This window comes from Styela clava, chromosome 7 (genome assembly GCF_964204865.1).
Source record: "Styela clava chromosome 7, kaStyClav1.hap1.2, whole genome shotgun sequence".
NCBI lineage: Eukaryota > Metazoa > Chordata > Ascidiacea > Stolidobranchia > Styelidae > Styela > Styela clava.
Genome location: NC_135256.1, coordinates 11541893 through 11569259, shown reverse-complemented (window position 1 = coordinate 11569259; position 27367 = coordinate 11541893). Strand labels below are relative to the sequence as shown.

At 35.1% G+C, this 27367-nt stretch overlaps 1 protein-coding gene across 1 annotated transcript; it reads left to right on the top strand.

Annotated features, from left to right (window-relative positions):
* Positions 1–82: 82 nt before the first annotated feature.
* On the top strand, positions 83–26457 carry LOC120328231 (uncharacterized). Its single transcript, XM_039394666.2, has 5 exons — positions 83–627; positions 7226–9561; positions 12273–12380; positions 21228–21435; positions 24161–26457. Exons 1-5 carry the CDS (start codon positions 501–503, stop codon positions 24223–24225), a joined length of 2844 nt encoding a protein of 947 aa, XP_039250600.2. The 5' UTR covers positions 83–500; the 3' UTR covers positions 24226–26457.
* The last annotated feature ends 910 nt before the right edge of the window (positions 26458–27367 follow it).

Genomic DNA, 27367 nt, shown 5'->3' with positions numbered 1-27367 from the left:
ACACAATTCCGTAAAGGGTATATGTACGGTATTTTGCTATACACGTTCGATATGTGATACTGTAGATTTTTAAAGCATAGGTTTCTTTCAGATTTGCGATCCACGCGTACGAATTGACAACTTTTTTCAGGCAGTCATCACCGGAATGTCTGTGGAATGCCATTCCAGACAAAACTGATTCACGTGGCTCTACCCTTTTTTGACAAAAATCGCGTCTGAACCTGCGATGAACAAAACTAGGTATATCTTCGAAATAGATGATACCAGCATAGGAAAGATTCATTTTAAACGTAGTGGAATAAACTTCATTGTTGCGTTATTTAATTTTAATGAAGGATAGGTCCTATGTTAGATTGGAATATTTGAAGTCATGTGTCATCAGCGCAGACTTGCTTTTCGATTTCGAGTGATTCGCTAGGAGTTTTATGAAATCAGTCACTATTAGAAAGAATCAATCACTATCAATGTTTATCGAATGCATCGGCAACTCTCAGTAGCAAATGAAAATCAGAGAAGATTCTCCACCTGGTGCTTATGTGGTGACATCGAACGTGATGGCAAGAAAGTATACCAAGCCTTCTGAAGTGATTGATGCTTGTATGGATGTGCTTAGAGAAGAAGGCGGAGGTGAGTTAACTTTATTAAAATAATATTGATTTGGAGAATATGAAAAACGGTTGACAAAATCCTCTCTGCTGTTGCCTCGCACGTTTTTCTTATATTCCAGCAACATGGATACAAACCAAAATGGCGAATCTTTCGCAAAAGTTTAGCACTGGGTTTGAAATGTAAGGTTCATATATATGTAATAATAAAAAGTGCTAACTTACTAGAATTAGTAGAATTATTCTATAATTATATGTTGAAACATAGCATGACGACTTTGTTACATATTAACTATAATTGTTTCAAAATAGTTTGATGGATAAACTTCGTCTTTCAACGTCTTCAATATGAATCATCTGTCAATCTTGGTTTAGTTAGTGTTGAAACCTAGTCTAACGTATTTTTGATGAACATACGACCATTGAAATTCAAAAAGTACATTCAGTAGTAAATCTGAATAGATATAACAGCGAAATTTAACTGATAGACTAATACAGACATGTAAAAGCGCTTGTCAATTGTTCCTAACCGCCATTTTGTTTGCCCGAGGCCAATGTTAATCGGAAATCAATGAAGAAACTGTCAATGTCAGTGTACTTTTAGGTAACGCCGAACAAAGCCTTTTTATAAACTGTATGAATTAAGGTAATAACCACGTGCAGATAGGCTTTTCCAATACCGCGATGATGAAATCACCGTTTCGTAAGCACACGCGAACTGAAAATGCCCAACAGACATGACCTGAATGAAATCATCAGTGTACCGAGCTCGTCGATTAGCTTTTTATTCATACTTCTTATGAACATGGGCTTACGAAATGAAAGGTTGCATTCATTTGTTGATCCTGTCCGCGATAACATATCCTGAAAAGACATGTTGTATTTATAATCATGCCTGAATCATTCGAATTATACTTGACACGTTATCCTGACCGTAAAAACAAAAATGTCCCGAGATACCAATCTCTTCTCTAGTCAATTAAATTTAGTCTATTCTTAACTTGGGGCATGGTAATAATAAACTAAGGACACAAGGCTATGCTAGCTGATGGCCCTTCGAAGATAATTACAAAAGCTGTTATAGTATGATATTGTTGCCCGTGGTGTGTCTTTGAGTTCCAAATACAATCCGTAATAGTAAATATTGCTCTAGGCACGATTCAATTGAGAGTCATTTTTTTGCTATCGAACATGATCGAATCTTAAATCATATTTTATTAATGTTTTAGTCTTACTTTACGACTATGTTCCGACTGAATCGTTTTGTACGATAATTTAAAAATAACTAGAAAGCAATACTCAAATATATTGACACAAAAGTTAGAAAAAATTATCCAAATGTTAAGAGAATTCTATCGAAGGTCATATGAAGGTGTGTACCGAATATCATAGAAAGGTGTTTTCGTGCGTTAGAAAAAAAAAACAATATTTGGGGTGAAATATTGGGGTCCATCGAGAAAATTGAAGTATAAAAATAACAGATTTCTAGGGACTTCGACCATTTCCTGTTCCAAAAACAGTCCACAAAATATTTGAGTGCTGGAAGATATCTTCGACATCCAATAAATATAACCACATTAGAAAGATGCCTAAAGTCGCCCAACTCTCGCAGAATAAGTAATAAAATTACATCTTTATTACATTGTTCAATTCGGGATAAGCTTTTTGTATATTCTGTGCAATGTTTTTCAAATCAGGTTTTAAATTTTAAGATTTTATTTCATATCACACATACATACAATACTAATCATATCATATTTTAATGCCTTTGACCCGACGATGATTTATCCTTCGATAGATTATTTTTGAATTCCAAGTAAAACACTTTTTTGCAAAAACCAATACAGCGCTTAATCACGGATCACGAATTAATGCAAGTAATAATGCGGCATAACAGAAAAGGTCATTGACAACATAGCATGGATATTCAACATAATCTTTATCATTATTGAATAGTTTGTCTTTTACTGCATAACATATGACGATAAAATATTAAACTAAAGATGAATACATCGGCATATTCAGTTTTACACCCGATGAACACTCATATTGTTCCTTAAGCTTCTAGTTTAACAACTCTAATTTTTTCATTGTCCGAAGGAATGAATACTGGTCGAATCATATAAATTTTGTTTACTATAGTTGGTCTGAATATATCTAAGTATTTAGAAATGAAAGTATGTGGCTCGAAACTTGGACCTCTTTGCGTTGCCATTTCGTATATGTCCCGTCCCGTAAGTGCGCGCTTATCTTATACAAATCATTGATATGTCGTTGGATTGATTACTGTTGTCATATTTGTGTTGGTGCTCTTGTTACCGTATTGTACCGAGGTTGAAAAAAATCAAATATGATTGACTCCAAATCGTCGTCCGTACTGTAAACTCGATCCCATCTACAAAATGCTGCGTATTTGGCTCAGAGATCACCTTTTTTTATGGATGAAATGTACACAGACGCTATTCGAATAATATAACACCCTCATGTATACACAATTTGATTGAAATTCGGTCAGTTTCAATATAAAATGTTGCCGAACTTATGATGCGAGAGGTGGAAACGCCAACAGTTTACGTCCGTGAGTCTTTTTGATCAAACTACCATAATCTTTCAGGAAATTCGTTCATATTTCCGATTTATTTTTCAATATAATGCTCATTTCTTGTAAAATCCAGTAAATTGACACCAAAATTAAACAATAGCAGCAAGATTGCTGTTTTTCAAGTGAATGAATTTTAATCTACAAATCTGAGAAACAGAAAATATATCAGAATTCCATCTGCGTGAGTGTAAACTCTAATCTAGTCATGATATCATCGCAAGCAAAACTGGTTTGATGGGTATCTTATAATTTACGTTACTTTACACTGCTGAGATGTTTCGCAAGTAGATTGCTTTTCCTCTACAAATAACGAATTCAAAAGTAATTTGAGCATTAATTGCCATAATCGAGTCATTCAGATTCGACATCCACGAAAGATAGATGAAAAAAAGATGGCTCACAGAGCTCTTCAGTCTAACCGTTGGCCATCCTAATTAAACGAAAACACATGCGAAGATTTGTAAGTGGGTTCGTGCTCTGGAAACAAATACCAAAAATACAAACAATTTTACGAACTTGTTTCCAAACAATTTGTATTCTCGGAAGATGCTGATGTAAACCAACCAATCAAGTAGGTTTGCCATTCTCACCATACCTACTCAATTCTTTTTTGTTAGTAAGGGTAATGGATTAACGTCGACTTATACGATAAATATTTTAAAACTGTACTCGACCCCTACCTAATCATATTTTAATTTATAAGAAGCGGAGTTCCGATGCACATTTTAAACATTCGATCCATAAAAAATGTTAGACATGACTGATGTGATTAAGGCTTTCAAATTGCCAGCATCAAAAAGATATTGACGACAAAACTCTTGTTATAAGTCTTTTTTTTTGTGCTAGGAAATGTATATTTTGAGTGATCTAACGACAGCAATTAAAGTGAAACAATTATTCATCACACTATTCATCTTTGTAATATATAGACACAGTCCCAATTTCAAATTCCATGCTGTATCAGAGGGTTGTTTGGAATTGACTGAATTTCAATAATGCCTCGTTTTGGGGCAGGATTTCTCGAAAATCTCCAATAAAGCCAGCATATCAACATATTGGGAGAAAATAAGAAACCTTATAGATTCGAATTCATCATGACAGAATAGTAGCAGCACGTTTTGAACTGGCCATATATAATATTCAACAAAGCGTATTTTTCGGTAATTTTAGGAAAAATATATATAAATCATAGTTAAAATTGGTTTTGTATTGTTATAAGTCATGGGAAAAAATAGTCAAAATGAAGCAATATGCCCATGTACTTGTGGTAATAAATCTAACGTTAATATATTTTAGATATATCGATATACTGGTTATCTTTAACTCCTAACTTCGAACGTTTGAATACTCCATTAATCATTTATATTTATTCCGTATTTACTGTACTTAAAAACGAAATGTTCATCAACAGTGCTGTATTAAGTATTAAGTAGAACGGATGTCTGAGGGTTCCTCGAAAGAGTTCATATTTAAACAAATCACTTGGCGCATATTATGTATATATATAGTAAACATATTTGAGTAATAAATAAACATATATTAATCTTAATCGGGTTTAATTGACATGCAATAAGATTATTAGCAAGTAATCTTTGGTATTACAGCAATTTCATACTATTTTGAATTCGAAAGTATAATGTCTTAACAATTTTTGCGTTTCGTAATGTACTAATTATATCTTTGATATCATTGAGCTCCGAAACTATATACATGTTTCTCATTCGTAATGCTACGACCAATCTCTTTATGCTCCAGACAACAGTGCCATACGTTCCATTGACGAAATGGCTCCTTATTTTTTGTATACTTTATAAAACATAGGATCAAAATTTCGTGTTTTCTCTATATTTTTCATTTTATTTCACTTTTCTGTTCCTATTATGTATATCAAAAGCACACGTTCTCCCGTAAATGTTAACTTAGACCCCTGGCAGCCTACCAACCTCCAGTTGGGAACCACTGATTTGGTCCATAGTTGGTTCTAAAGTATATATGTGTAAATTACAAAACGTATTGTTCAGTGTCCAGGATTCTATTTTAGAGAAATTTTATACAAATACATCGATATCACACTCTTTTTTTACATTGACGTATTGACAATAAAGTTAATTGACGTGATTCTGAATGTTATCAACAAAATTTGTTTCCTCTTCCTTGACTAATCTGATATAATTTTGCATCGTGTCGTGAGATTATTTTATAATTTTATATTTAACCTGTCCAAACGAGAGTAAGGCATCGTTGCCAATCTTCCGCGTACCTCTGTTCAGTGTAACGAAAAAGGTAATTCTGATTCACTCGGGGTCGATTTATGTCGCGATAATCATCATTAAATAATTAAAGGGGCAAATGCTATATATAAGCTACATACAACGATGATTTATGAATGCTTCGGTAGAGTTTAAAACAAAAAAGATTATCAACAGTTTCTATGGTTTTGTATATTCCAAGACATATACTACTTTAAAAGTTATAAAAGTTTTTGAATCAACACGGTCTCGCTCAAAAAAATAACCCCAAATTGATAGAAGACGGGATTCACGTGACAGAAAGTTGACTGTATTCCCTTCAAAACGTGGCAAATACGAATATTAACAGTATTCATTTAACCCAATTTTGTAAGTAATTTTGGCCATCGATTGCCGAATCTCATTTTTATTTTATTTGCGGATATATTTATAATACTCTGATAAATCTTTTCAACGTGGTTTTAAACTTAAAGCATATCTGGCAATATTGTATTTAATTCGCTATATATAATATTTTTCGTTGTTAGTAAATTAAGATATTTGTTCATGAATTTAAGATCGCTAATTTAATGAACGTGGCGACAATTCGTCTCTACTCACCCATTTCATTAACCTCTTTCTGTACTCCACCCTATTAAAAGCGTTAATAGAATCCCGGTACTAGTTTTTTGGATTTGCAATTTAAATGTCATGACCTATGAAATAATGCTACCTCTGACTAATTAAATTGAGCATACGGACGCAGGCAGGAAGTCCTCGCTTAGTTTCAAGAAAATTGGAACTTTATTTGAAATAACGTGATCGTCCATTGTTTATTTAGCATATATAAGCTTTAAATACCTCTTCAATAACTTAGTTGATCCATTTTATTTTCATAATTAGTTCTATTGTATTTTTACCATAATGGAGATTAACATCGATTATATTTTTGCCCTTTTACTGAGTAATAATGTTTCATAGTCATCGACAATAATGATCAAGGTTCTGTAAACCTGGAGCTTTCATATATATCAGTTATTACACAATTAAAAATTACACCGAGTCGTATAAATATATCTGTAGCGGGGCGCTTTCCTCCGCCATTTTATCGTCGCCGATAAAACGAGAGATGTTTGTGGTAAAGAGGGACCCCCAAAGCTGCACCGAAATGGCCAGGTTTGTGACATAACTTAATCACCGTAATTACAATTCTCTCCTAATTATTTCATGGCTAAGTAATTCCCCATCGAACTTATCTAGTGTTTACTCAAGACAAATGAATATATTTTTGCTAAAAGAATTCGTGTTTAATATGTTGTGCGTAATGAAACAAAATGGCGAGATTTTAGCTAGTTCTTCTCAAGTACAAATCGGAGATAATAAACGATATTATACTGAAGTATCGATTTTGTGTAGCAGGCGGTACATAAATAGTTGTCGACTGTACGTAACGTAAACTGTATATTTGGGTGGTTATCATCCAATTTGACGATTTTTGTTTGATATCATAAATGCAAACAAATATATATCAGTAAGGTTCGAATCCCATGGGAGATGATAAAAAAATTCCGACAAGAGCCAGTGGTGGGTTCTGTATCTGATGTTCGCTGAATAAACCAGAGAGTATGCAAATTTTTCGTTAATAGACATTCTGAACGCCAAACCAACGCGTGAACCCAAGAGTTAGTTTTCAAGATATAGGGTATAAACTGGGAATTCCTTTTTGAGATAGTGGTATTTCATAAAATACTGATAACTTCATAGCTTACTTAACCTTATATTTTTTGCAGATAATTGTATATTGCAGACGGAGAGCCCAAGGGCAACCACACAAAGGGGTGAGTCCGTTGATTTGCCTCTTTCGCCCACAATGGGAGAATTTGATCCTGACTTGTTGCACCCATTTTATCCTGATTGCGAAAAAATTGCGGACAGGACAATGGGGCAAGGAATTTCCAGCGTAAACTTGAGTGGAGATCCATTTTCACCAGAAATGCTGTCTCCTTCCAGTAACCCCAGCTTCAGTGGGAGGAACGATTCATCAATGTCCATGCGGTACCCTCGGCAATGCGAGGAAAGAGTCGCAGAAAATATTGGATTAAATTGTGATATAGTAACAGGATCGAATGAACAATCTGGTTTCACTGTTCGGAGGCATTCACAACACGCCCACGTTGGCAGAACAGGAAGGCGTTTCCTGTCTTCCGAAACAATAGGTTCCAGCTCGAGTTGCAGTCATAACTATATAGCAAATGTACACAAGCAGGGAGCTGTACTTGTGGACCATAACCTCGATGACGCGAGACGAGAGAATAGCGCCGTATTTTCGGCTTCCGCTAAAACGGGCGAAGAAGATCGACGAACTCTCAGAGACAATAGTTCGTCGACATTCGAGAGTGTGTTGAAAAGTGTCGTATCGTCTGGCGTTTCTTGTGAGTTAGATACGGCCATATCTGCAACTCGTTCGCGTCGAGGAAGCGCTAATATTCAGTCAAGTGATATATTTACTAACAAAATATCACCAAAAAGCCGTATATCAAACTATTCTTCTTGTCGATTGAACGTGCCACATGACGAATTTTTATCCTGTGATATAAGCGTAGACGAGAAAGTGTCTAATCAGCGCGTCGATGCGAGCCTACCGATGACAAAGAATTACGCATCGCATAAATCTAGCGCGTGTTTGTTAGAAGAAGAGTGGAAGCGGAAGTCAGAATATGGCAGTGCTGATCCAGCAATGCACGAAGCCAGTTTCGGACAAGCGAGTGACGTACAGTCGTCGATTTATTCAGCTAATATCGGTAAAACTTACTCAGCCTCGGGCAGTATATCAGATAGAATTGTTGGCACAACTGAAAAGGTTCGTTTTGACTCAGCATCTAATCGGGCAAGCAGACTACCTGTTGGGACGAAAATAAACTTAAGTCATGACGATAGAAGTACTGCTGCCTCCTACGATGTTGGCACATCATATTTGCCTGTTCAGACACTGACGCGTAAGGCCAATTGTGCACAAGGTGCTGGGCGGGAAAGGCAAGGTTTAGACAGGCCCAGTGAAAAAATTGCCGTAAGCAGTTCTTATTCCAATGCCCATGATTCCTCTGGGGAAGACAATAATAAACCTGTTAATTTATGTTTACTTCAGGAAAAACGTGAATATCAGTTAGGCCAAAAACAGTTTCCTTCTAAAGATACGAGAAATAGAGAATTCCGCAAATACACTAAATCTTTTTCAATTAGACCAAGACCTTACCAACATTCCAAACGATTAAACGAAAGTCAGTGTACTGTAGGCGCTGTTTCTCCAGATAAAAATCAAATATTCGATTTGGGATGCATCGACGATAAGTCAGACTGGAATAGAAAGGCAGGAATTTGTGACATGGGAGTAGAAAACAGAACTAATCTGGGAACCTATAACAAAGAACCATTCTTAGCTGGATTTGGACAAAGAAGTACGGCGGATTCAAATTTATCTTCACTATTTTCAACGAGCGGGTCGTCCCATATGATGGTACAGGACGAAGCTAAAACATACGCTGTTTTAAGTGGTCGTCACAACGAAGATCTCATGAATCCACACTCATTGCCAACAAAGGGGTCGTCGCAACAACAGCAATCTCTTTACCAGCAGTCACGCATTTCGCACTCCATCATAAATTATGCTGGCCCACAAGGTCACAGTCCCGATCTGAGGGCGACCGCAATGAGTCCTTCTCCTCCAGTACGCGACCATAGAGCGACTCCATCATCATCTCTTCCGGGCATCTTACCTTCGTCAACAGTGTTTTCAAATATTTTAGTTGGCCGTCAACAGCATATTTCTGTTAGTCCTTCCCGGCGAGAGGAGTATCATGCACACGATTCATTCCAAAGACATTACGAACATTTGTCCAACCCCTTTGAACCCGGAATTTCAGAATCTCGTCATTCTTTCCAGCCTCGCCATCCCTTATCACTTGATCACCATGCTGGAACTTCAACCTTCTCCCCTGTTCAAATATCCCCACAGGATCATCAACAAGTATTCTCATCTCATTCTGCATCGATAATGCCATATGGCGGTTCTCTTCAAATCGCCCAACACCAAGGATATCTGAAGCCTCCACCCGTGCATTTGGACGATGTGAGTTTTTTTTAATGTTTTCTAAGGTAAACACCACAAACATTGATTCACATAGCACAAAAACTAATTGCTGTCATATGAATTGCAATTTCATAGGTATTACCTAATTTATGGGGATCTCACCAAGTTGTTATACTAACTAATATTGTGGTGTTTCGTTTTATTTCATGTTTAGTTCGAGCGAGTTATATTCAGTTAACCTAGTATGGCACAAAAACGCGAGCAAAATTGTGTTCAGCGCCAATACAATTACGCATTAATTACAGTCAAATTCACGATTGTCTGTTCCAGTCAATAGGCGACGGCAATTTCTCCCCAGTAGATAGTTTTTCGTAGGATTTGTAGTGTCTGAAAATAATCTCTATTAATTCACTTTTATTAATAAATACAAGTAAAAGTTATGGAATGAGACTTTATAATTAGACTCGTGTCGTTATTAAAAATGCATAAAATGAAATTCATAATGACGATAGGCAATACAAACACTTTCCATCGAGGACCTTACTCAAGCGTGACATAAACAACCTATTTTACTCGATCTTCGACAAATCACTTGTTTACCAAACGCTTTGGTGATATCGGAATCAAACTTCGGTGACATCGAGTGGATCCAGTTATTTGAGAAGTATAACGAATGTGATTCATCGGTGTATAATAAAAGGAACAAACAACGCTGTTTTGATTCTAACCACACGTCAATGATTAAATAACCCCCTTACCTCGACGAAACTCGGTCACAGTAATTCACGAAAAGTGGTGCATATGATATAATAATAATAAGCGATCGGATTATTTCTCACGTAGAGATACCATGATATATCCAAAGATTTAATCAGGGTAGACTTGCTGATGACACAGAATTTGGCAAAAACAAGAATTAGCCATATATTTCAAACGTTGTTGTTTTTGTCAAGTTCACAATCATGACGATTATAGTTAAGCTTATATTTCTCCCCCGGCTACAATAACACTTCTCGCCGTCGGCAACCTGCGGATAGTAATTGACGTTTTGAAGCGCCTACCAAGCCTTGAAGATTTCCATTTCCACGATTTCTTATTGGAATTAAAATGAGTTCGAATAAAATGGGTTAACACACTTACAATTGAGCCTTGACGACGACAATTTTATAGCGATCGAAAACAATTTTCCTACCATTGTATGAGAGTATTAAACCCGTGAAAACAAAAAATAAATTTTGATTTGTTTTCGTAAAAGAACAATTTTTGTTCGGCATACAAAAGTAATGCTGTCATCTGATATCAACATATGTGTGCCAACGGGTATACTCACCTTTGTTATTGTCAGCGCATCAAGAGCTCATTCATAGCTCGTGTTGTTTCAATTATGGTTTCGAGTTCGACGGGGTTCTTTATTTCTAATTTATATTTCAAATTTGCATGACTATGGAATGAAGTCAGAGATTTAATAAGATTGAATATAAATTCGAATAATATGACATCATAATGTGTCATTTTGCGCTTGTATGGAAGCGCTTTTTGGACGTACAAAATTGATAGGCTGAATTTATCTCGGAAGCTGCTATTAATGTAAATCGAAACAATATGTTGTGGTGAAATGACATAATACGAAAAGTTTTTGCCTGAGAGATATTTCGCAATCAATAGTAACCTTTTCTCATTGTGTTAATATGTTATAGTTTCCTATATAATATTCAAATTTCTAATCCAATATCAGCTGGAAATATTCAATCAGTTAACCCGATTATATGCAAGCATTTCATTTTCACTCTCTGTTGACCTATCCCCGATCTAAATGAAGGAAGAGGATGGCCATACTATTTCCGGGAAGTATATCAAAAGCAAGCGCCTGTGATAGATATATCGCATCGATACCATATGGGGAGATACCCGATTAGTATTACACTTCAGTATTTTCGTTATAGAGGCGATGCATTTCATAAATATATATACTGTATGTAAAAATATAGCATAGCAACAAAAAAATGAAATACGAGCTTCGTGGTGAATGCGTTGTTTTGTGGATAGCATAGTTTTCGCAAATATTTTCATTTGTTTCAGTAGGTTACTCAAATTGAATAGACACCGTGCATATCCTTATTTTGGAAATCATCGGCACTGACATGCTTGTTTGGTGACTAATCTATGGCTTGCAGGCTTCTCATCCTTCCGATCCATTCCTATCGCTGACTATTAAACAATAGAATCGCCATACACCAATGTATATAACTACGTCTCATGCGCTCGGATATTTGCATACTTCGCTCATATATTATTGTATTTATATAAGCCATGAATACTTTATAGTATTCAGAACAATTTATGGAAAAATGATTCAAACGTGGCTTGCTGATAGATTTTTTATAAAAATATACACTACCAACGTTTTTCTCATTCTTTTTTATGATGTGTATTTCATACCTACACTCCAAGAAGGGCTCATGACAAGCACTGTTTCAGAATGGGCTAATATCTCTGCAAATACGTAACCATTCCGCATCGGCATTGCCTGCAGTTGCAAAATGTGCAAGTTTCAGTGCTTTTTTGCCACTCCACTTTTAGGCTTACTGATAGTTTAATAAAACTTATGTGGGATTTTCTACCAAGAAATGTACTTATAAAGTGGAACCAAGAATGCTTGAGTTAATGCTCACAATCACAAAGATTCACAAGCTTTTCAACACACTAACATATGTAATTACTTTCATTATATTCAACAATTATGGTTTTAGATGTCTGACGAAGAACGTGAGCGGATGCGAGTAAAAAGAGAACGAAATAGAGTTGCCGCAGCCAAATGCAGAAACAGGAGAAGAGAGTTGCTTGAACGTTTGGAAAAGGTAAACGAACGCATTGTTTTTTCTTTCAGCTTAATAGTACTGTAAATAAAGCATTGATTTGATTTCATTAATAGGTCAGTATTTAAATTGTAAGATTACTTCAATTTTCTATCGTGCCCGATTTTAAGATATCGCTGAAACATTCAAAAAGTCCATTTTCCGTTGTTTTGCTTTATTCGATCCAAATCCATTAAACGGCTCCTGAAACTGTTATTTAATCTTAACTAATGGTACGAAAATTAGAAACAGTGATATTTATTATATGGTCGCGAGAATGAAAAACATTATTTCATGATGATTCATAGGCCAGTTTTAATCTCAAGAAATAATGATGCTTGAAGCTATTCATGCCAGATATTTATAACATGATATACGCATTCATGTATCACGAATATACCACACGAACGATATAATGTAAAAATAAACAGGTGGTTAAAATAATGAGAAAATTAAATAGTATAATTTAAAAATAAATAAATTTATAGATTAAAATTTACGGCAGGTGATGCAAGATCTGGAATTTTCTGTGTTGTGATTGACTCAGCGATGTCCAAAACGAATCGAATATTCGATTTCATTCGAAATTCATTATAATCGATTTCGGGAATGATTCAGAATATTTTTATTAGGAATTTGAGAATTTTAAGCGTCAAAAAAGCAGATCAAAACATACAATATCTCAAGTGAAAACAACACAGGGGAAACCTATGGCCTTTATGTTTGTGTCGTTTTTAATGTGTTTAGCATGAAGATTCAGTGATTTATGTAATTTTCCACGTGAACTTGCTTCCAATTTAGATTGTATTCGAAAATATTTTTTCAGAATGTATTCGGAATAGTGAAATATTTGGGCTTGGCCATCCAAGAATCGTATTAGTATCAATAGCGTACCCATAACTAAAGTAGGCCTTTATATACGGAAGAGTTGCATTGTTGTCCTGCACCAAATGCATACAAAAGTATCCGTCAATTATTTCTTTGAATGTAGTTGCCTAATCCAATACAGTTCATTGGGTCCTTTAATCTTCGATTGGTAGCAACTACTAGCATTTCGTTCTCTATTATGTCGCATAAACTTTATGCGCCTTACGCGGGAATGGTACAAATTTGCTAATATATAAATTATTTGCAACAGAAACTAAATTTATTATAGAACCGAATATGAAAATTGACTTACGGTAAATACTATTCTATGTCGTCAATAATTTTTTGCCAAGATTTGATGCAAAGATTGGTATCCCACTTGAATAGATATGCTACTGCTGTTATAGACTGAAAATATAGGTTTTCGAAACACAATGTCAAGCAAATTAGTCAAATTATCAACACTGATTCGAAACCCATTTGAATTATGTATTTTCGATACTCAGCCTTTCAGCATAACATTCATTCAGATTTTGAAATCTGGAATGAGTTCCTAATGCAAAGGTGAACTTAATAATATGCAGGATGTGCGTCATGAATGAGGGACATGGCCGTTGAGACAAATGGGAGTTTGCTCAATTCGGGTTCCGAAATCAGCTTGTCTTACTGTTTGCTCGTACCTTGCGCTACCATTATAGAATGACAAATGTTGTGCTTAGCATATCTTGCAAGTCTCAAATTCGAATTTTGATTGACGACTTATTTACTATGTAAGTCAAAATATCGTATTAGGGGTATATTTTTGATACATTTGGGGAAAAGTGGTTTTGTAATTTCAGTCTTATTGAGCATAGTGAAACTATGCTTCTGAAGTCTTTGTTTCCATTTTTGCAAATCAAATGACTCGTTTCTTCTGTGCGGGAATACCTTTGAACTAAGCAAACGTGTAACAATACGGAAACAATTCTTCTTGTCGGCCATTGCCGCCCGCCATTAATTATGACGTCATAAAAGTTAAATATAACTTCTCTGAAGTGAACTCGAGTTGGATATGTCACCACCTTTAGACAATTTTTGATTTTAACAACACCCGTGTTGTGAGGTTGTTCGCTTTCGAACCGCTTTGGAAAAGCGTTGTGCCACCCAAGTGTGATGCGCCGTTGTTTCATCCTCGCCAGAACTCGGTTTCCTACCGACGAACACAACGAGCTTTGAAGCTGGGCGGGGAATACCAATGTTATGAGAAAATTCCTTTTGTCCACGAAAACACAGTCCGTTTCTTAACCCTTAGTCATCACGACACAATTAACGACACATAAGAACACTTCACATCTCGTCAAAACGACAGGGAAAATGTGGGATGCTCAGACGACCTGTACTGTTGTTTTTAGACTGTGAAACGTTTTCTAACTCTGTAACAGCATATGTTTGGAAGGACCACACAAGACCTCGTTTTAAAAAGTAGAAGCCACTTACAGCGACGCGATTGTGATGATTTCATTCAAAAAATATAAGATAAACAACCTGTAATTTGTGGCCCTATCAATTTTATGTAGTCGTTTCAAAGGAATTCATTCATTCTTTGCATCTCGAAACTTTGTGACGGTAGAGAACTTTAATATTACTATTAATGCTTATATCCATGGCTTCCATGTAACTACGCAAATTAGGCGTTCCAATTTCACACCGTCTTCAAACAATCCATGGTATTTCGAATAATACTGTATTATTTACAAGTCCATAATATGATATGTTGTGAAAGTGTTTTAAGCTTTTCGATTCCCCATTATTTACTGAATGCCTCACGCAGAGGCACGTGAACTTTAATTCTACCTCGTTTCTGGAGCTGAATTTCTTTCTGATTTCATATTGATGATGAAATTTTTGATTTTTATTATTTTTTTAACAAACGTACTGAGGTTTTGTCGAGTGTAAATAATGTCGTTATACGCACTCGAATTATAGGGATTCTGTGACATTGTAAGACACAATTCGAACGAAATTGTTATTTTTATGCATAATGTAATTGACTGAATCTGCAATAGATTCCCAACGATAAGGCTTGTAGTTAGCCTATAGATATTTGCAATAAATGGTGATGTTTCGCGGAAACAGAGGTATTCTCAAAAATACCGATTTTACAGCCTCTTAGATTTTTTGTTCTTAATTCGGTATAGTTGCCGACTTATGATACGATACAACCCTTCCTTTACTTATTTTAGAAATCTTCATTCCTACTTTACTACCCACAGATTATTTGAGAATGATACGGGCGACTCGCACTTAGGCTTTTGTACGGTTAAAACAGTTTATAATGTGCCCATAAGTACGTATTAAAATAATACAAAATAAGTCAAAAATATTAATAATATAACAAGCACATTCAATGCAGAATGTCATCCCCTATCTCCTATAATAATAAAAAACCTCCCAGGGGAGTACTCCCTTCAAAGTTGGGAAAAGGTGGTCCACACCATAACAAAGATAATGATATGTATAACTGTAAACGCTCTTATTTTTAGATACCTTAACTTATTCGAGGTACCTATTTAAGGACATGTACAGAAAGAGTTAGGATCCACGTTACTCCTAAATAATCACGCAAATATAAGTCAACCAAATAACGATAATTTACCTCATCGCGAAAAATATGTAAAGAATGTTGGGAATGGTCTTGACGGTGCGTTTAATAACCGTGTACCGTGAATGCCAATAATCGAAGTTAGGAAAAATGGCTTCCTTCGAATATACTATTTAATTTGCGGTTAAAACTACATGATAACGAGACGCCAATGTCATCGTTACGCTTTCGGGTCAATAGAAGTTTCTTCAATGCTATATGGGAGAAATTCCGAAATGTCGCATCACCTCCTTGCCGATCGATATCGCTTAGCTGAACTGCGTCTTGGCCGGTGTGCATGTTCGGAGTGCAAGCTATTACGAAATTGACATTTTCGTAGCAGGTCAGCTTCATTGGGTTTATGTAAATTCCATCTTCTGTGATATATCGTAAGTGAAATTCGAAATTGATTGCGTGGGTGAGGTTTGATATTTCAAATGTCGAAAATGATAACCATCTGATTGCGAAGTCAGGTCATGTGCAATATTACTCTTCAGAAAGCCGTGAAATTTGGCAGGCATTGCAGAGCACGACCGCCCTCATTAGTGGTTGCCATTATGTATAAATTATACTCAAAACGTATATCCCTGCGCACAGTGAATTTACGATAAAAATTACACTTTACATAACCGCAACCCAGCTGGGACACAACGCAGAACCTCACTTGTTTATAAAAAATTATAGTGATCTTGCAAAAAAAATTGAAATATATAATTCATAGCCGATATAACAGGTCAAAATATACATTTGAAATCTGCGCATTATGAATTCTACTAACAACAAAGTTTCCAGAGCGTGGTGGAGTTGGAGTCGACTCCGAACTGTAAAAAACTTTGACTTCAACTCCAGCTACTGACTCTAGATTAATGGGAATTGGGACTTACGAGGAAAGAAATTAAATTTTGATAATAAAAACTTTGGCGTTTGCAAGCCTTCTTTTAAAGATTGTTGAGAACGCTTAGATAAACGTATTTATTTTCTGCAGAAAATTTTCGATTTTAATTAGTACTATTAAAAATAAGACTCCGAATCCGCACACATTCCAAACTCTGAACCCTTACTCCGAGGATTTCAGTCTATAAGGAGACAATTTTCGCGACATACAATATCAATTAAATGCACCATTCAGGACAGTTGACCTTCTTATGCCGCCACTTTTCTATGGCTATATTTCTTAACATCCTCCTTTTTTTGGTGTGGCTTTCTGTCACGCCAATTACTTTCTCCGCGTGTCAGACATCATTTCTATTTTAAACATACAATGTCGCAAACCTTCCTTTAAAGTTCAAATGACCGTATCTGTAAATTCTGTCACTGACCGTCGTGTTTTAAAATTTACCGTACTTTTTCATTCTTATAATTTAAATATTGGATATAAAAACATGCGTGTATTAATATGTAGCTTTTATTACACTTGCGTTTGCCTATAACTACTGCACATGTCAATTTGCTCTGGTATGTGAATCCATATGTACCGACTGCAATGATATTCCAGCTAGAATCAAAGCATCTATATTCTATATCTTGGGTATTCATTGAGAAGTTTTTTTGTAGTTTGCAATTTCCATGTGTAAAATTAATTTGTCGAATTTGCTCATTAACTCAAATCAGAATTCTGTAATTCCAAATATTCATACGAATCCTATTTTTCAATGCAAATAACTGGATTATAATCAATTGGGTATGAATGAAATTGGATTTCTGCAGAATTAGAAACTGCAGAGATTCATTATCTAAGACTAAGTTATGCGATCCATTTTTAAACAATTTGTCATTCAATTTTCTTAACTGAGTTACGGTATGTCGATGTAATAGCTATAAACTAATATAAACCTCATTGTTTGTTTATGTAAATTTGTCCGCACGAGTTAAAAAACGTGGATTCATACAGTACTGGTCGTGATGATTTTCATGACCGAATATTTTGGTAGTTTATATTTTTTTTGTAACGGGTGCATCGAAATGATATCAGACTCATATTTGCAGTAACATTTACTTGAATCGGAACAGTTTTGACAAAATTCCCAGAAAAATTAGTTTCAGTTATAAAAAAATGGACCTTTCCGCGACCTTTAACCCTCGAAAAATTCTTCCTATACTTTACCATTGCAAAATTTTCGGGGCTATTTTAAGAGTGCTTTTGCGAGTTGGCGCCTGTAAAATGGGGTATGTGTTTCAAACCATCATTATAATTTATCGCATACAACAATCTGTTTTTTGAAAGTACCGGTAAAGAATTTTAGCCTAGTCTATCATAGCTATTTCTACACCAATTTTTTATTACTGTAATTAAATTAAAACTCCTAGGAAGAGAGATCATTGAATTACCTGATTTAAATTTCCGAAACACAACTGAAAACTAACGAATAGAGTTCAAAAACGCGAAAACGAGGTAATGCTTACGTCACAGTGGTTTGCAAACTTGGTGTACTCGCGGCTCGCGGGCCGCATATACACATTTCCGGTAGCGTGCGGGCGCATTAATTTCTGCTTGCGAACAATCGCCAGATTAAACCTATAATTATGGCGCACCCGCACCTTCTATTTCTGTGTTACAATGAGACGTTCGTGTTGCCTTTTTAAAATATATATATTAACAAACAATACATTGTTTTTATTTATACTTGATGTTTTTCTGTGCCATGGCCTTGATATCAAATGACAACCTTGTTTCCCCACATTACGTCTTCCAAAATCCAAATGACAATTTGACAGGCGAGTACGAAATTTATTGTGAGTGCAATACATTTCATAAAAAGCTGCTCACAGCAATATATATGTGACGTACACATTATACGTTTTGCACTGGCGCAACCTGGGGTCCCGGGGTCAAATTTCTTTATGGTAATGACATGTTCTGTCCGACGCTCAACGCGAACTTCCCTCCGTTCCCGGAAAGAAAAAAATTCCATTTCTATATTTTAAATATCAAAATAAACTTTTTTAAAAAAAAATTACAACCAACATCAAGTAAACGACATACAACTCAGAACTGACACTACAGAAAAGCGCCGTACAGCTGGATTCGTTACCGCGCAAATCCATAAGGAGACAACGATAAATTTGTAATCAATTTTTGTATTATGCATTTAAATTTAAAAAAATTAGTTCGCGGGCCGCATTTGGCCCGCGGGCCGCAGTTTGCCAACCCCTGGTTTACGACTACGATTGAAAATCTGTCTGATTGGGAAAAGTGTCTGAGCGAGTGCGAAAAGGAAGCATTGTTACGTCACTTTTTGCATCTTGCTGATTGGCCAATGTCACGATGTAAACAAGGAAGTCGATGCTAGGGGAAAGGTCAATTGGTTCATGTTTAAACTAATTTTTTTGCCATGTAACTGTTAAAAGTTTTTGTTTTTCGTAACATTGTTACTCTTAGTCATCGATAGTCATTCGCAGAAATGTATACTAATTTACTTAATACGAACGCCAATCTTACAATTGTTCCATTGCCTGAATTAGTTTTACTTTTGGGTCTGAACTATTTATTTCGGTTTTGAGAATGTACTTTCGGGTGTGTTTTGGGCTGATTTAAGTAGTAAATCCTGTTTAAATTACAAAGTTAGGTTATAATCGTTTTGAAATAAGTTGAATCGTGTATGTATGTTCTACATATAACATCTCTTTGCCTTGGGCGACCAATGAATCAAATCACAACAAAATATAATTTATGTAATATGTATAGTATTATACAATACATCATATTGAATATAACATCTCATGACATATAAGTCACATGCTGTTTATTTAAATCCACGTCATACGACTTTAGGTAAAGTTGCGTGATAACTTATACAAGAATACTGTTTTTGTAATGAAGTTAAACATTTGAATTTATCATTTTTTGCTTATGTGAAGCTTAGCATAATTAAACAGAAGCCTTACATAAAAAAAAATTGATAAATTTAAATTTTTAATTTCATAAGGCTACTCAGATCACTTTTATCAAAACGACGACGAAACAAGTTATAGATAGTGTATGATATAAATGAAGTATCTCCCAATCATTGAAAAGTATTTTGTCAGCCATTTTTGATGAAATTAAAAAATTTTAACCCCTGAAACTGATAATGATAATCAGAGCCGTCAAGATTTAATTCAGTTCAAAATTAATAATTTATATTGATTTTGTGTTACAAAGGTCCCTGTACAGTATTTGAATGCACCTCCATGTTTAAATACTTGCTCCAGTTTACTGTAAACGATATTCTATCTCAAATTTGAGCCCTGTTTCATTTTCTTTGGTTTAGGCATAAGTTACCCACTGTTGCATTAAGGTAAAATGCAATTTGTGAAGTTTAGAAAATTCAAACTTTAAACCCCCAACTGCTTTAAATGAACCATGTTACAAATTAATGGGGGATGGCCACAACACTGCTCAAATTCAGTGTTTTTAAGTCAATTGTCAAGCATTTTGGTGATAGACTTATTCATTTCATATGTCAAATTTTAAATATCTACATATTAAAGGGTAACATCGTAATTTATTTTACTTGTAATACTATAAAAATGCCAAGCCATTGCCTTCAGCAATGTATATTAAAATGATATTTTGGCAATAATGTTGTGTATCTACATTATTTGCAATTATCACACATTGTATAAAATATATTGCTTTTGTGGCGTATGTCTGATTATGTTAGCCTCGGATTAAGGTTTCGGTCGCAATTTTAGTAGATCTTTTTGTGATAATACACCTAGTTAGTAAAAGACTATTTTTTCACTTCATTTATGTGGAATTCACCACATGTCACATGCTGCTTTCTTGCTCGTATTGACTTGTACTACTTCACTTCTTACGTAAATCTCTGCGTTTGCTGATGAGTTGTGCACCGACACAAATTCCTATATTGTCAATAGCTTTTTGCAATGTAGCGGTAGCTACAACTTTAGCTCTAACAGGAGTCCATTTTCATTCTGATTGAGTCAGCGTGACCTTACATTTAACGAAATTCTCCTAAAATATGTTTGGTGGCATATATGCCATACAGCTTTTATGTTGTGATATAAGCTCATTATGAAAAAACATCTTACCGTAATCTTACACAAGATAAATCCCGTGTATTGCGTTATTTTTGAAATTTTGAACGCTTTAGATATTTGAAGATATCGATGGGTTTCGATTTCATATAGGTATAAAACTTTAGTCAGATTCGAATTTGAATATAATATGACGCCATTTTATTGTCTCACACCGCATCACAGCGACCATCTATCGTTGCCTCGCTGGTATCGGTGGACATGGGTAATACTGTGAGGATTTCCATACAAACATGATAGAAATGTGTGTGTTGGAAATTCCAATGACCAATATATGCAATAATGCAAATATCATGAGTCACTATTTTTTCTATTACGTTCAGGAAGCAGAGCAGTTGGAACGTGAACAGGAACTTTTGAGAGAAAACGTGCGTCGATTGCGGGTTCAGAAACTCCAATTGGGTAACATGCTGGAGGAACACGAACCATCATGTCAAAAAACAATCAGCGAAGAAGAAATAAAAACCCTCGAGGAAAAAGAAAGAAATTCAAACGATGATCAGCTTAAGAGCGCATCGTCTGGTGGAATGGGTGAGATTTTTTTCACTGTATCGATTTTTCTGACGAAGTAATTCTTCGGCTTGTCTCGGTCACCATTCCTTTAACAAGAACGATACTTTAATATTCATACTCCCGTACCACATTGTTTTATAGCAAAACACTCAAACGAAAAGTATACACAAGAGCTTTGCACATTGTTATCATAAAGCCTATTCTTGAGTGGAAATGTACGATTTCGCACAAACGAATGCAGACATGGCTGCTATCCAAAGAGCCCCTCTTACTGTTTTTCATAATAATACACGCTTTTGCATATAAATTCCGTTCCATGAAGTCACATATGAAGTTTTGGTCACAATAGATGAATCTAAAAATTTTCGTTCGAAAGTCTCGAATGCCAGGTTATGAAAATCCTACAATTGAGTTATGTTTTGTTATTGTGTAAAACAAGTCAGCTACCTAATTTGAATAGAGGCACAAACAGCATTGCATCACTGTTTGAAATCACGTTATAGTGTAACGATGAATCAAGGTGGTTTACCAACAGTATTACTCAGTGGCTGCCTACTCTTATTTTTGCATGTAATCGGATTTTCGGTTTTGTGCGATGATTATTGTCACACAAAATTACAAACTCTATTATTTGATTATCATAAACTATTGTTCTTTTATTAAACAATGATGGAAATGCGCAAAAATGGAAACCATGGACTTTGTACAAATTCCCACATCGGCGGTTTATTCATACGCTATACGGCTATACGATTACCTATACAATGACTCAATTCTTCTGTAGGCTGTGTTTTCCGATAAGTAGATGGCAATTTACAGTCTGATATTAATTTTAATTGTTAATTATCAATTTCAATGTTAAACCAACATAAACCCAATTTTGTTGGGAACTGCATGCAGAAGAAAGTTTTAGTGTAAAGATAATACATTTCTTGGACAATTTTCGAATTTTCTGATCAATTTGCAGTACCTCGGAGGCCTAACACCGAATATGTAGATAAACATTTCTATACTTGATTCCTTCATGCTGACAAAAAAAAATTTCACTACCAAAGTCAAGAACTTAGAAACTCAAAACTGTGTACTCCGATAACCAGAGAAATTAAGTTTAGCGCAAACTGACTTTCGTTTGTCATCCGGTTACTCGTACAGTCTTAGGGCTGAACATTATTTTTAATTTCATTGATTGCTTCGATTATTCGGTGCTCCTGGAGTATGCGCACCAAGATGTCGCATAACCTGAACCTTGCCTTGGTACACATACTATGTTCAGGTTGTGCGCCATCTTGGTGCGCATACTTCAGGAGGTCCGATTATTCATTCTTCTATCTATCTGTAAGTGGCGAAAAATAGCAACACAGAACTCTAACGAGGCTCTGCAATTGAAACAATTTATCAGATTCTATTCATCTCGAAGCATTCTGCCTCAAATTTATTAGTTCCGAAATTGGGTATCCGTTATAGCCGAATTGTAGCCAGACATGCTTAAACTCTTAAATTCTGAAAACTAATAATTTATCTTTTGACTGGAAATATGCAAAAAATGCTTCACGGGTTACGGTTCAGTTTTCAGTTCAAGCAGGCAAGGAATTTTTCTCTTCATGCATACTTATTTTGGTCAGTTCACATTCAATTGGCTTTCTTTATTGCTACTTGTTATTACTTGTAAACAGAATCTAAAATTTTGGAATTTCGCTTGGCCAATGTTCAAATGAAGCGTTTTGTGATATTTATTCGTGCTTCTAAAATGAGTAAATAGTCTTTGTCTTTGTGGGCCAAGAGGGAATAGTGCTGCAACGGAAATGACGAAACGTCGAGTCATATTATGCGTACCATTATAACAATGAGTATTAACAGCGTTGGTGTTATTTGATGTCATCCGTATTTTTGTACGAGAATTTGACTGTTTCATTTCGATTGTTTCACTCGATTAAAACAGGTTTGGAGGATAATTTTTTATGCGCTTTTTGAAATACAGATAATTAACTATAATGTGATCTAAGTTTGGAAAAAATCTTTTTAATCTATAATAAAAATAAATTAAATTGAAACAGAAAATTTAATATGAACATGTGCATTGATATCGATACTAAACTACTGTAAGAAATCCATTTAGGAGCTGAAGGTTCAATAAAATAAGCAGGCCTAGATTGTCATGCAGGTAATATGAACTCCAAGCACCAAGATTTGGTTGCAATTGATTACAACGAAATCTATTAACCTTGGTTCATATGCAGCAAGTCTGAAATAATTTTGATTATTAAATTAAAGTAGAAAATAGGGACTAGTAATATATAACAAATCATAATGCATGCAATATACAGTTATAAAATGGGAATCAAACTTGGTAAATTGTCGTGAAATTACTCAAGAATGGCTTTAGAGTGAAGTAAAATAATGATTCTTATAGAATCTTTTCCCCTTGTCCAAACAGCTTCTTCTATTTACCAAGTACTAGTACATTGCTTCTCCCCAAGGATGTCAAATGAAAAATGTTTGACTTCACCAGACAGTCTAATATTCTAACGATTTCCAAAAATGGTTAAATAAATAAGGGCCATAATCCCTTTCCTGACTAATCAAGTGATCCTGAATAATCCAAACATGAAATCACACTGGATTCGTTTGCGACGTCTACTTTCTTTCCTTCGTTTCCCGTCTAGTGTAATCATTATGTTTTCAAGTAAGAGTTGGGATGAAATCACGGTGTTGCATTATTTACTCATAGTGGTTTTATTTACAGATACCAATGAATCATCTGCGTCAAAAATTTCATCATCACCTCCCCAAGTAACAACTCAAGCATAAAGTTCACTCACACACGACAAGTTGAGTTTCATTGTTGGAATACATCTTTCGAAGTTAATATTGGTATCTAACCATCCAATGTGAACAGGAAAACTCATGCACAATTTTTATCCATTGTTATGATCGTGCACTTACCAATTTGATTTTCACCAAGATGTATGGGCACGCATCTCGACGGTGGTTTTCGGAAGTGAGAACATAACATTACTTTTCTAAAGCAATAGGTCTCGATTTCTTCAGTGTGAGGAGGTGGCGAGGACCAAAGTTCACTGCATATTTGTATAATATTTTATTTCCTTTTCCCCAATTTTTAAGGGTATCATGTCTGCTGGAATTTCATTCAAGTGTCAGAATCATGAACGCAGTGCATCATATTTTGTGCGATTCTATGCAATCGAGAGCGAATATAGTCGTTCACTTATCACAACATACTATTTCTGTTTTTTTTTTTAAGTGAATTTCCTTTTCAAACCAGGAAATGGACTTAGCTGCTTGTTTTTCCTTGTGTCGCCACAGATCAGAGAATAGGAATGCTGTGAGTAAATTCCAACATTGTGATCATAAAATGTGGTCAAAACGGAAACATATGTTAGTTTGGAATTTAGAAGGATTTGTCTTCGCAGTAAAATCATGTAAATTCAACTTTGATGAAAAAATCGTTAAACAATGCAATTGCTGTTTTTCAATGCAAGTCTTACTTTCTATCAAGCGCAACTAATGTTTCGCGATTTGAGTAATAATTGAACTGACACAACTAATATTTAATATTTTTATTCGTCTAATATGTTTATTGCACTACAATTTTGCCTGTCGATAAAATTAAACATTATTCGTTTGAAACACTCATAATCGGTTTACTGGTTGACCATATTTACTCACACCAATAAGATTCGCCTGTTGTCATTGTTCGCAACGCAACACTGTGTAAGATTTGCCGCTTCAACAGCAGCTAAACACTGTTCTGCTTGGATTTTCTACCACTGATTTTGACACGATGGCGAATAGTAAGTAATATTTCCTCAACAACCTGTTGTTTACTAATTAATCAACACTACAGAGTTGTTGTTTTTTTCATTTGTGAGTGAGCTTTTGTGTATACATCCTGGTTACATACTCGAAAACAGGCGTTATTCCAAATTGAAAATTTCATATTTCATGGAGCTATTGATTTCTTGAGAATATTGTTCATGAATAGTTTGTTGTTACTTTTCAAACAATTGGGGTAAATTTGAAAACGAATTGATCTAACCGCGTAAAGGTAATTGTATTAACTTCAACAATAAAAATTTCCTCGTTCCAAGTTTAATATGTTCTTCGTTCAAATACTATCATCAAACCTATCGATTTTATACCACTTGAAAATTCCTGAAATAGGGGTTTTTGCTACAAAATAGTTTCAGCTGTGTGAAGTATATTAATAACTTGTTATGTATAATAACAATAATAATATGACATTAGAAGGTAATGAATGATATAGATGAAAATTGACTCGATATTTTCTCCTGACATGATGCATGTGGAAACCATTAATGATTGTATATCCACTCAATTTTTGACACTGGTACTTGAGTTACTTTTGAAAGTATTGGATGTAAAGAGCGTGTTCCATTCTCAGATCTTTCATTTTAATATATTTGAGCTTTGTAACCATTTTTCAGTATCTGATTATAATTTTTTTATTAACTTGATTGCCACATTAATCGTGAAACTGTTCTAAGTATCGTTTTTGAATGAATGCCTGAGGGTACTTTGTTGGTTTGCACGTAGCTTTTCCAACTAAATCTCATATTCCAACATATCTCAATTGACGCCATTTTATTTGGACGCAATGTTGTTATGGGAGACCATTTTGTTGTTTTTATTTTGGGAGACCATTTCCATTTATTGGGGATTAAATAATTCTAGGTTTGATGCAACGATATCATTTTTACTCAGGATCTAAATAGAATAATTCATTTAACATTTCAAAAATGTTCTTGCGGGTTTGCGCAAATGGTCTTCCCTCAAATGACATTGTCGTATTTTTTCTCTATTTATTTTCATTTATTTATACCGTTTCACACTGAACTTTATGACAGCTCTACTGCAACTTAAGATAAGTTTTAACTTTGTATTTGTTTATTATTTGCTGTGGAATTTGATCGTACATACCTTGTAGCATTCGTTTTGTTGCTTTTGTGCAATACGGAGATTTTTTGCTTAATGATGTCAGTACACGGAGTAAAAATATTGTACTTTTTGTGTCTGTTGACCGCGAAAATCAGGGTAAAATGTTTTGTCAGGATTCAGTTAGTTCTCCGTGCCAAGTTTATAACAGAAGCAGCAAGTTCATATACCGTGCATGGATAAAAGCACAAATTTTCTAAATGATTTACGAACAATATGCAGACGTTCGCTGGCATATTAAGGAGGGGGAATTTTTAGTATTCCTCAAACTTTTTTGCCCCGGAACACCTATACGCTTTTCATATCGGCTCGCGGTGCAGTAAGAAATTAGAAGGTAAAATCGATAATAGAAAAATTGTGTAATGGAATTACTTCATGCATCAACTTGCACAACCCGCTTATCACGAGATCTTTTGTGGCTTCCAGTTTTAAGGCAATAATCCATTGAGATTGGTGGTTTCCAAAAAAATTAGCTTATGGTAAAATTGAAAAGTTTACTGTAAACCGGACGATTTAAATAATTAGGCCGAAATTTAACGATATTGAACGGTTAACGAACATGCCACAATTTTCAGACTGGTACGAAGCCTTACCAGCTGTTTGATAACAAGGCCTGTCCGGATGTGTGTCGTCAGTTGGAGACAAATTCACGACCTAGAGGCGTCGAAGTACGGTCGAGATTGCCATGACGACTAGTTTAGTTGCAATTTTGATACCTGCCCCGCGGAACACTCTGAAGAGGTTCGCGGAACAAGAGGTTGGAAAACGCTGCTTTAATCCGCCATTCATTGCGTTCAGTCCCACCGTTTGTTATACTCGAATGGCGCGTTTAAGTCATTAATAAATAATGCTTCCTAAATTTTGTAACCATTTCAGCAATATTATTTGTTCCACGTTTCTACGCGGCTTAGAAATTCTTACTCCTCAAACTTATAAATTTGCAGATTTTCTCCCACTTGAAGTAACTTAGCAGATG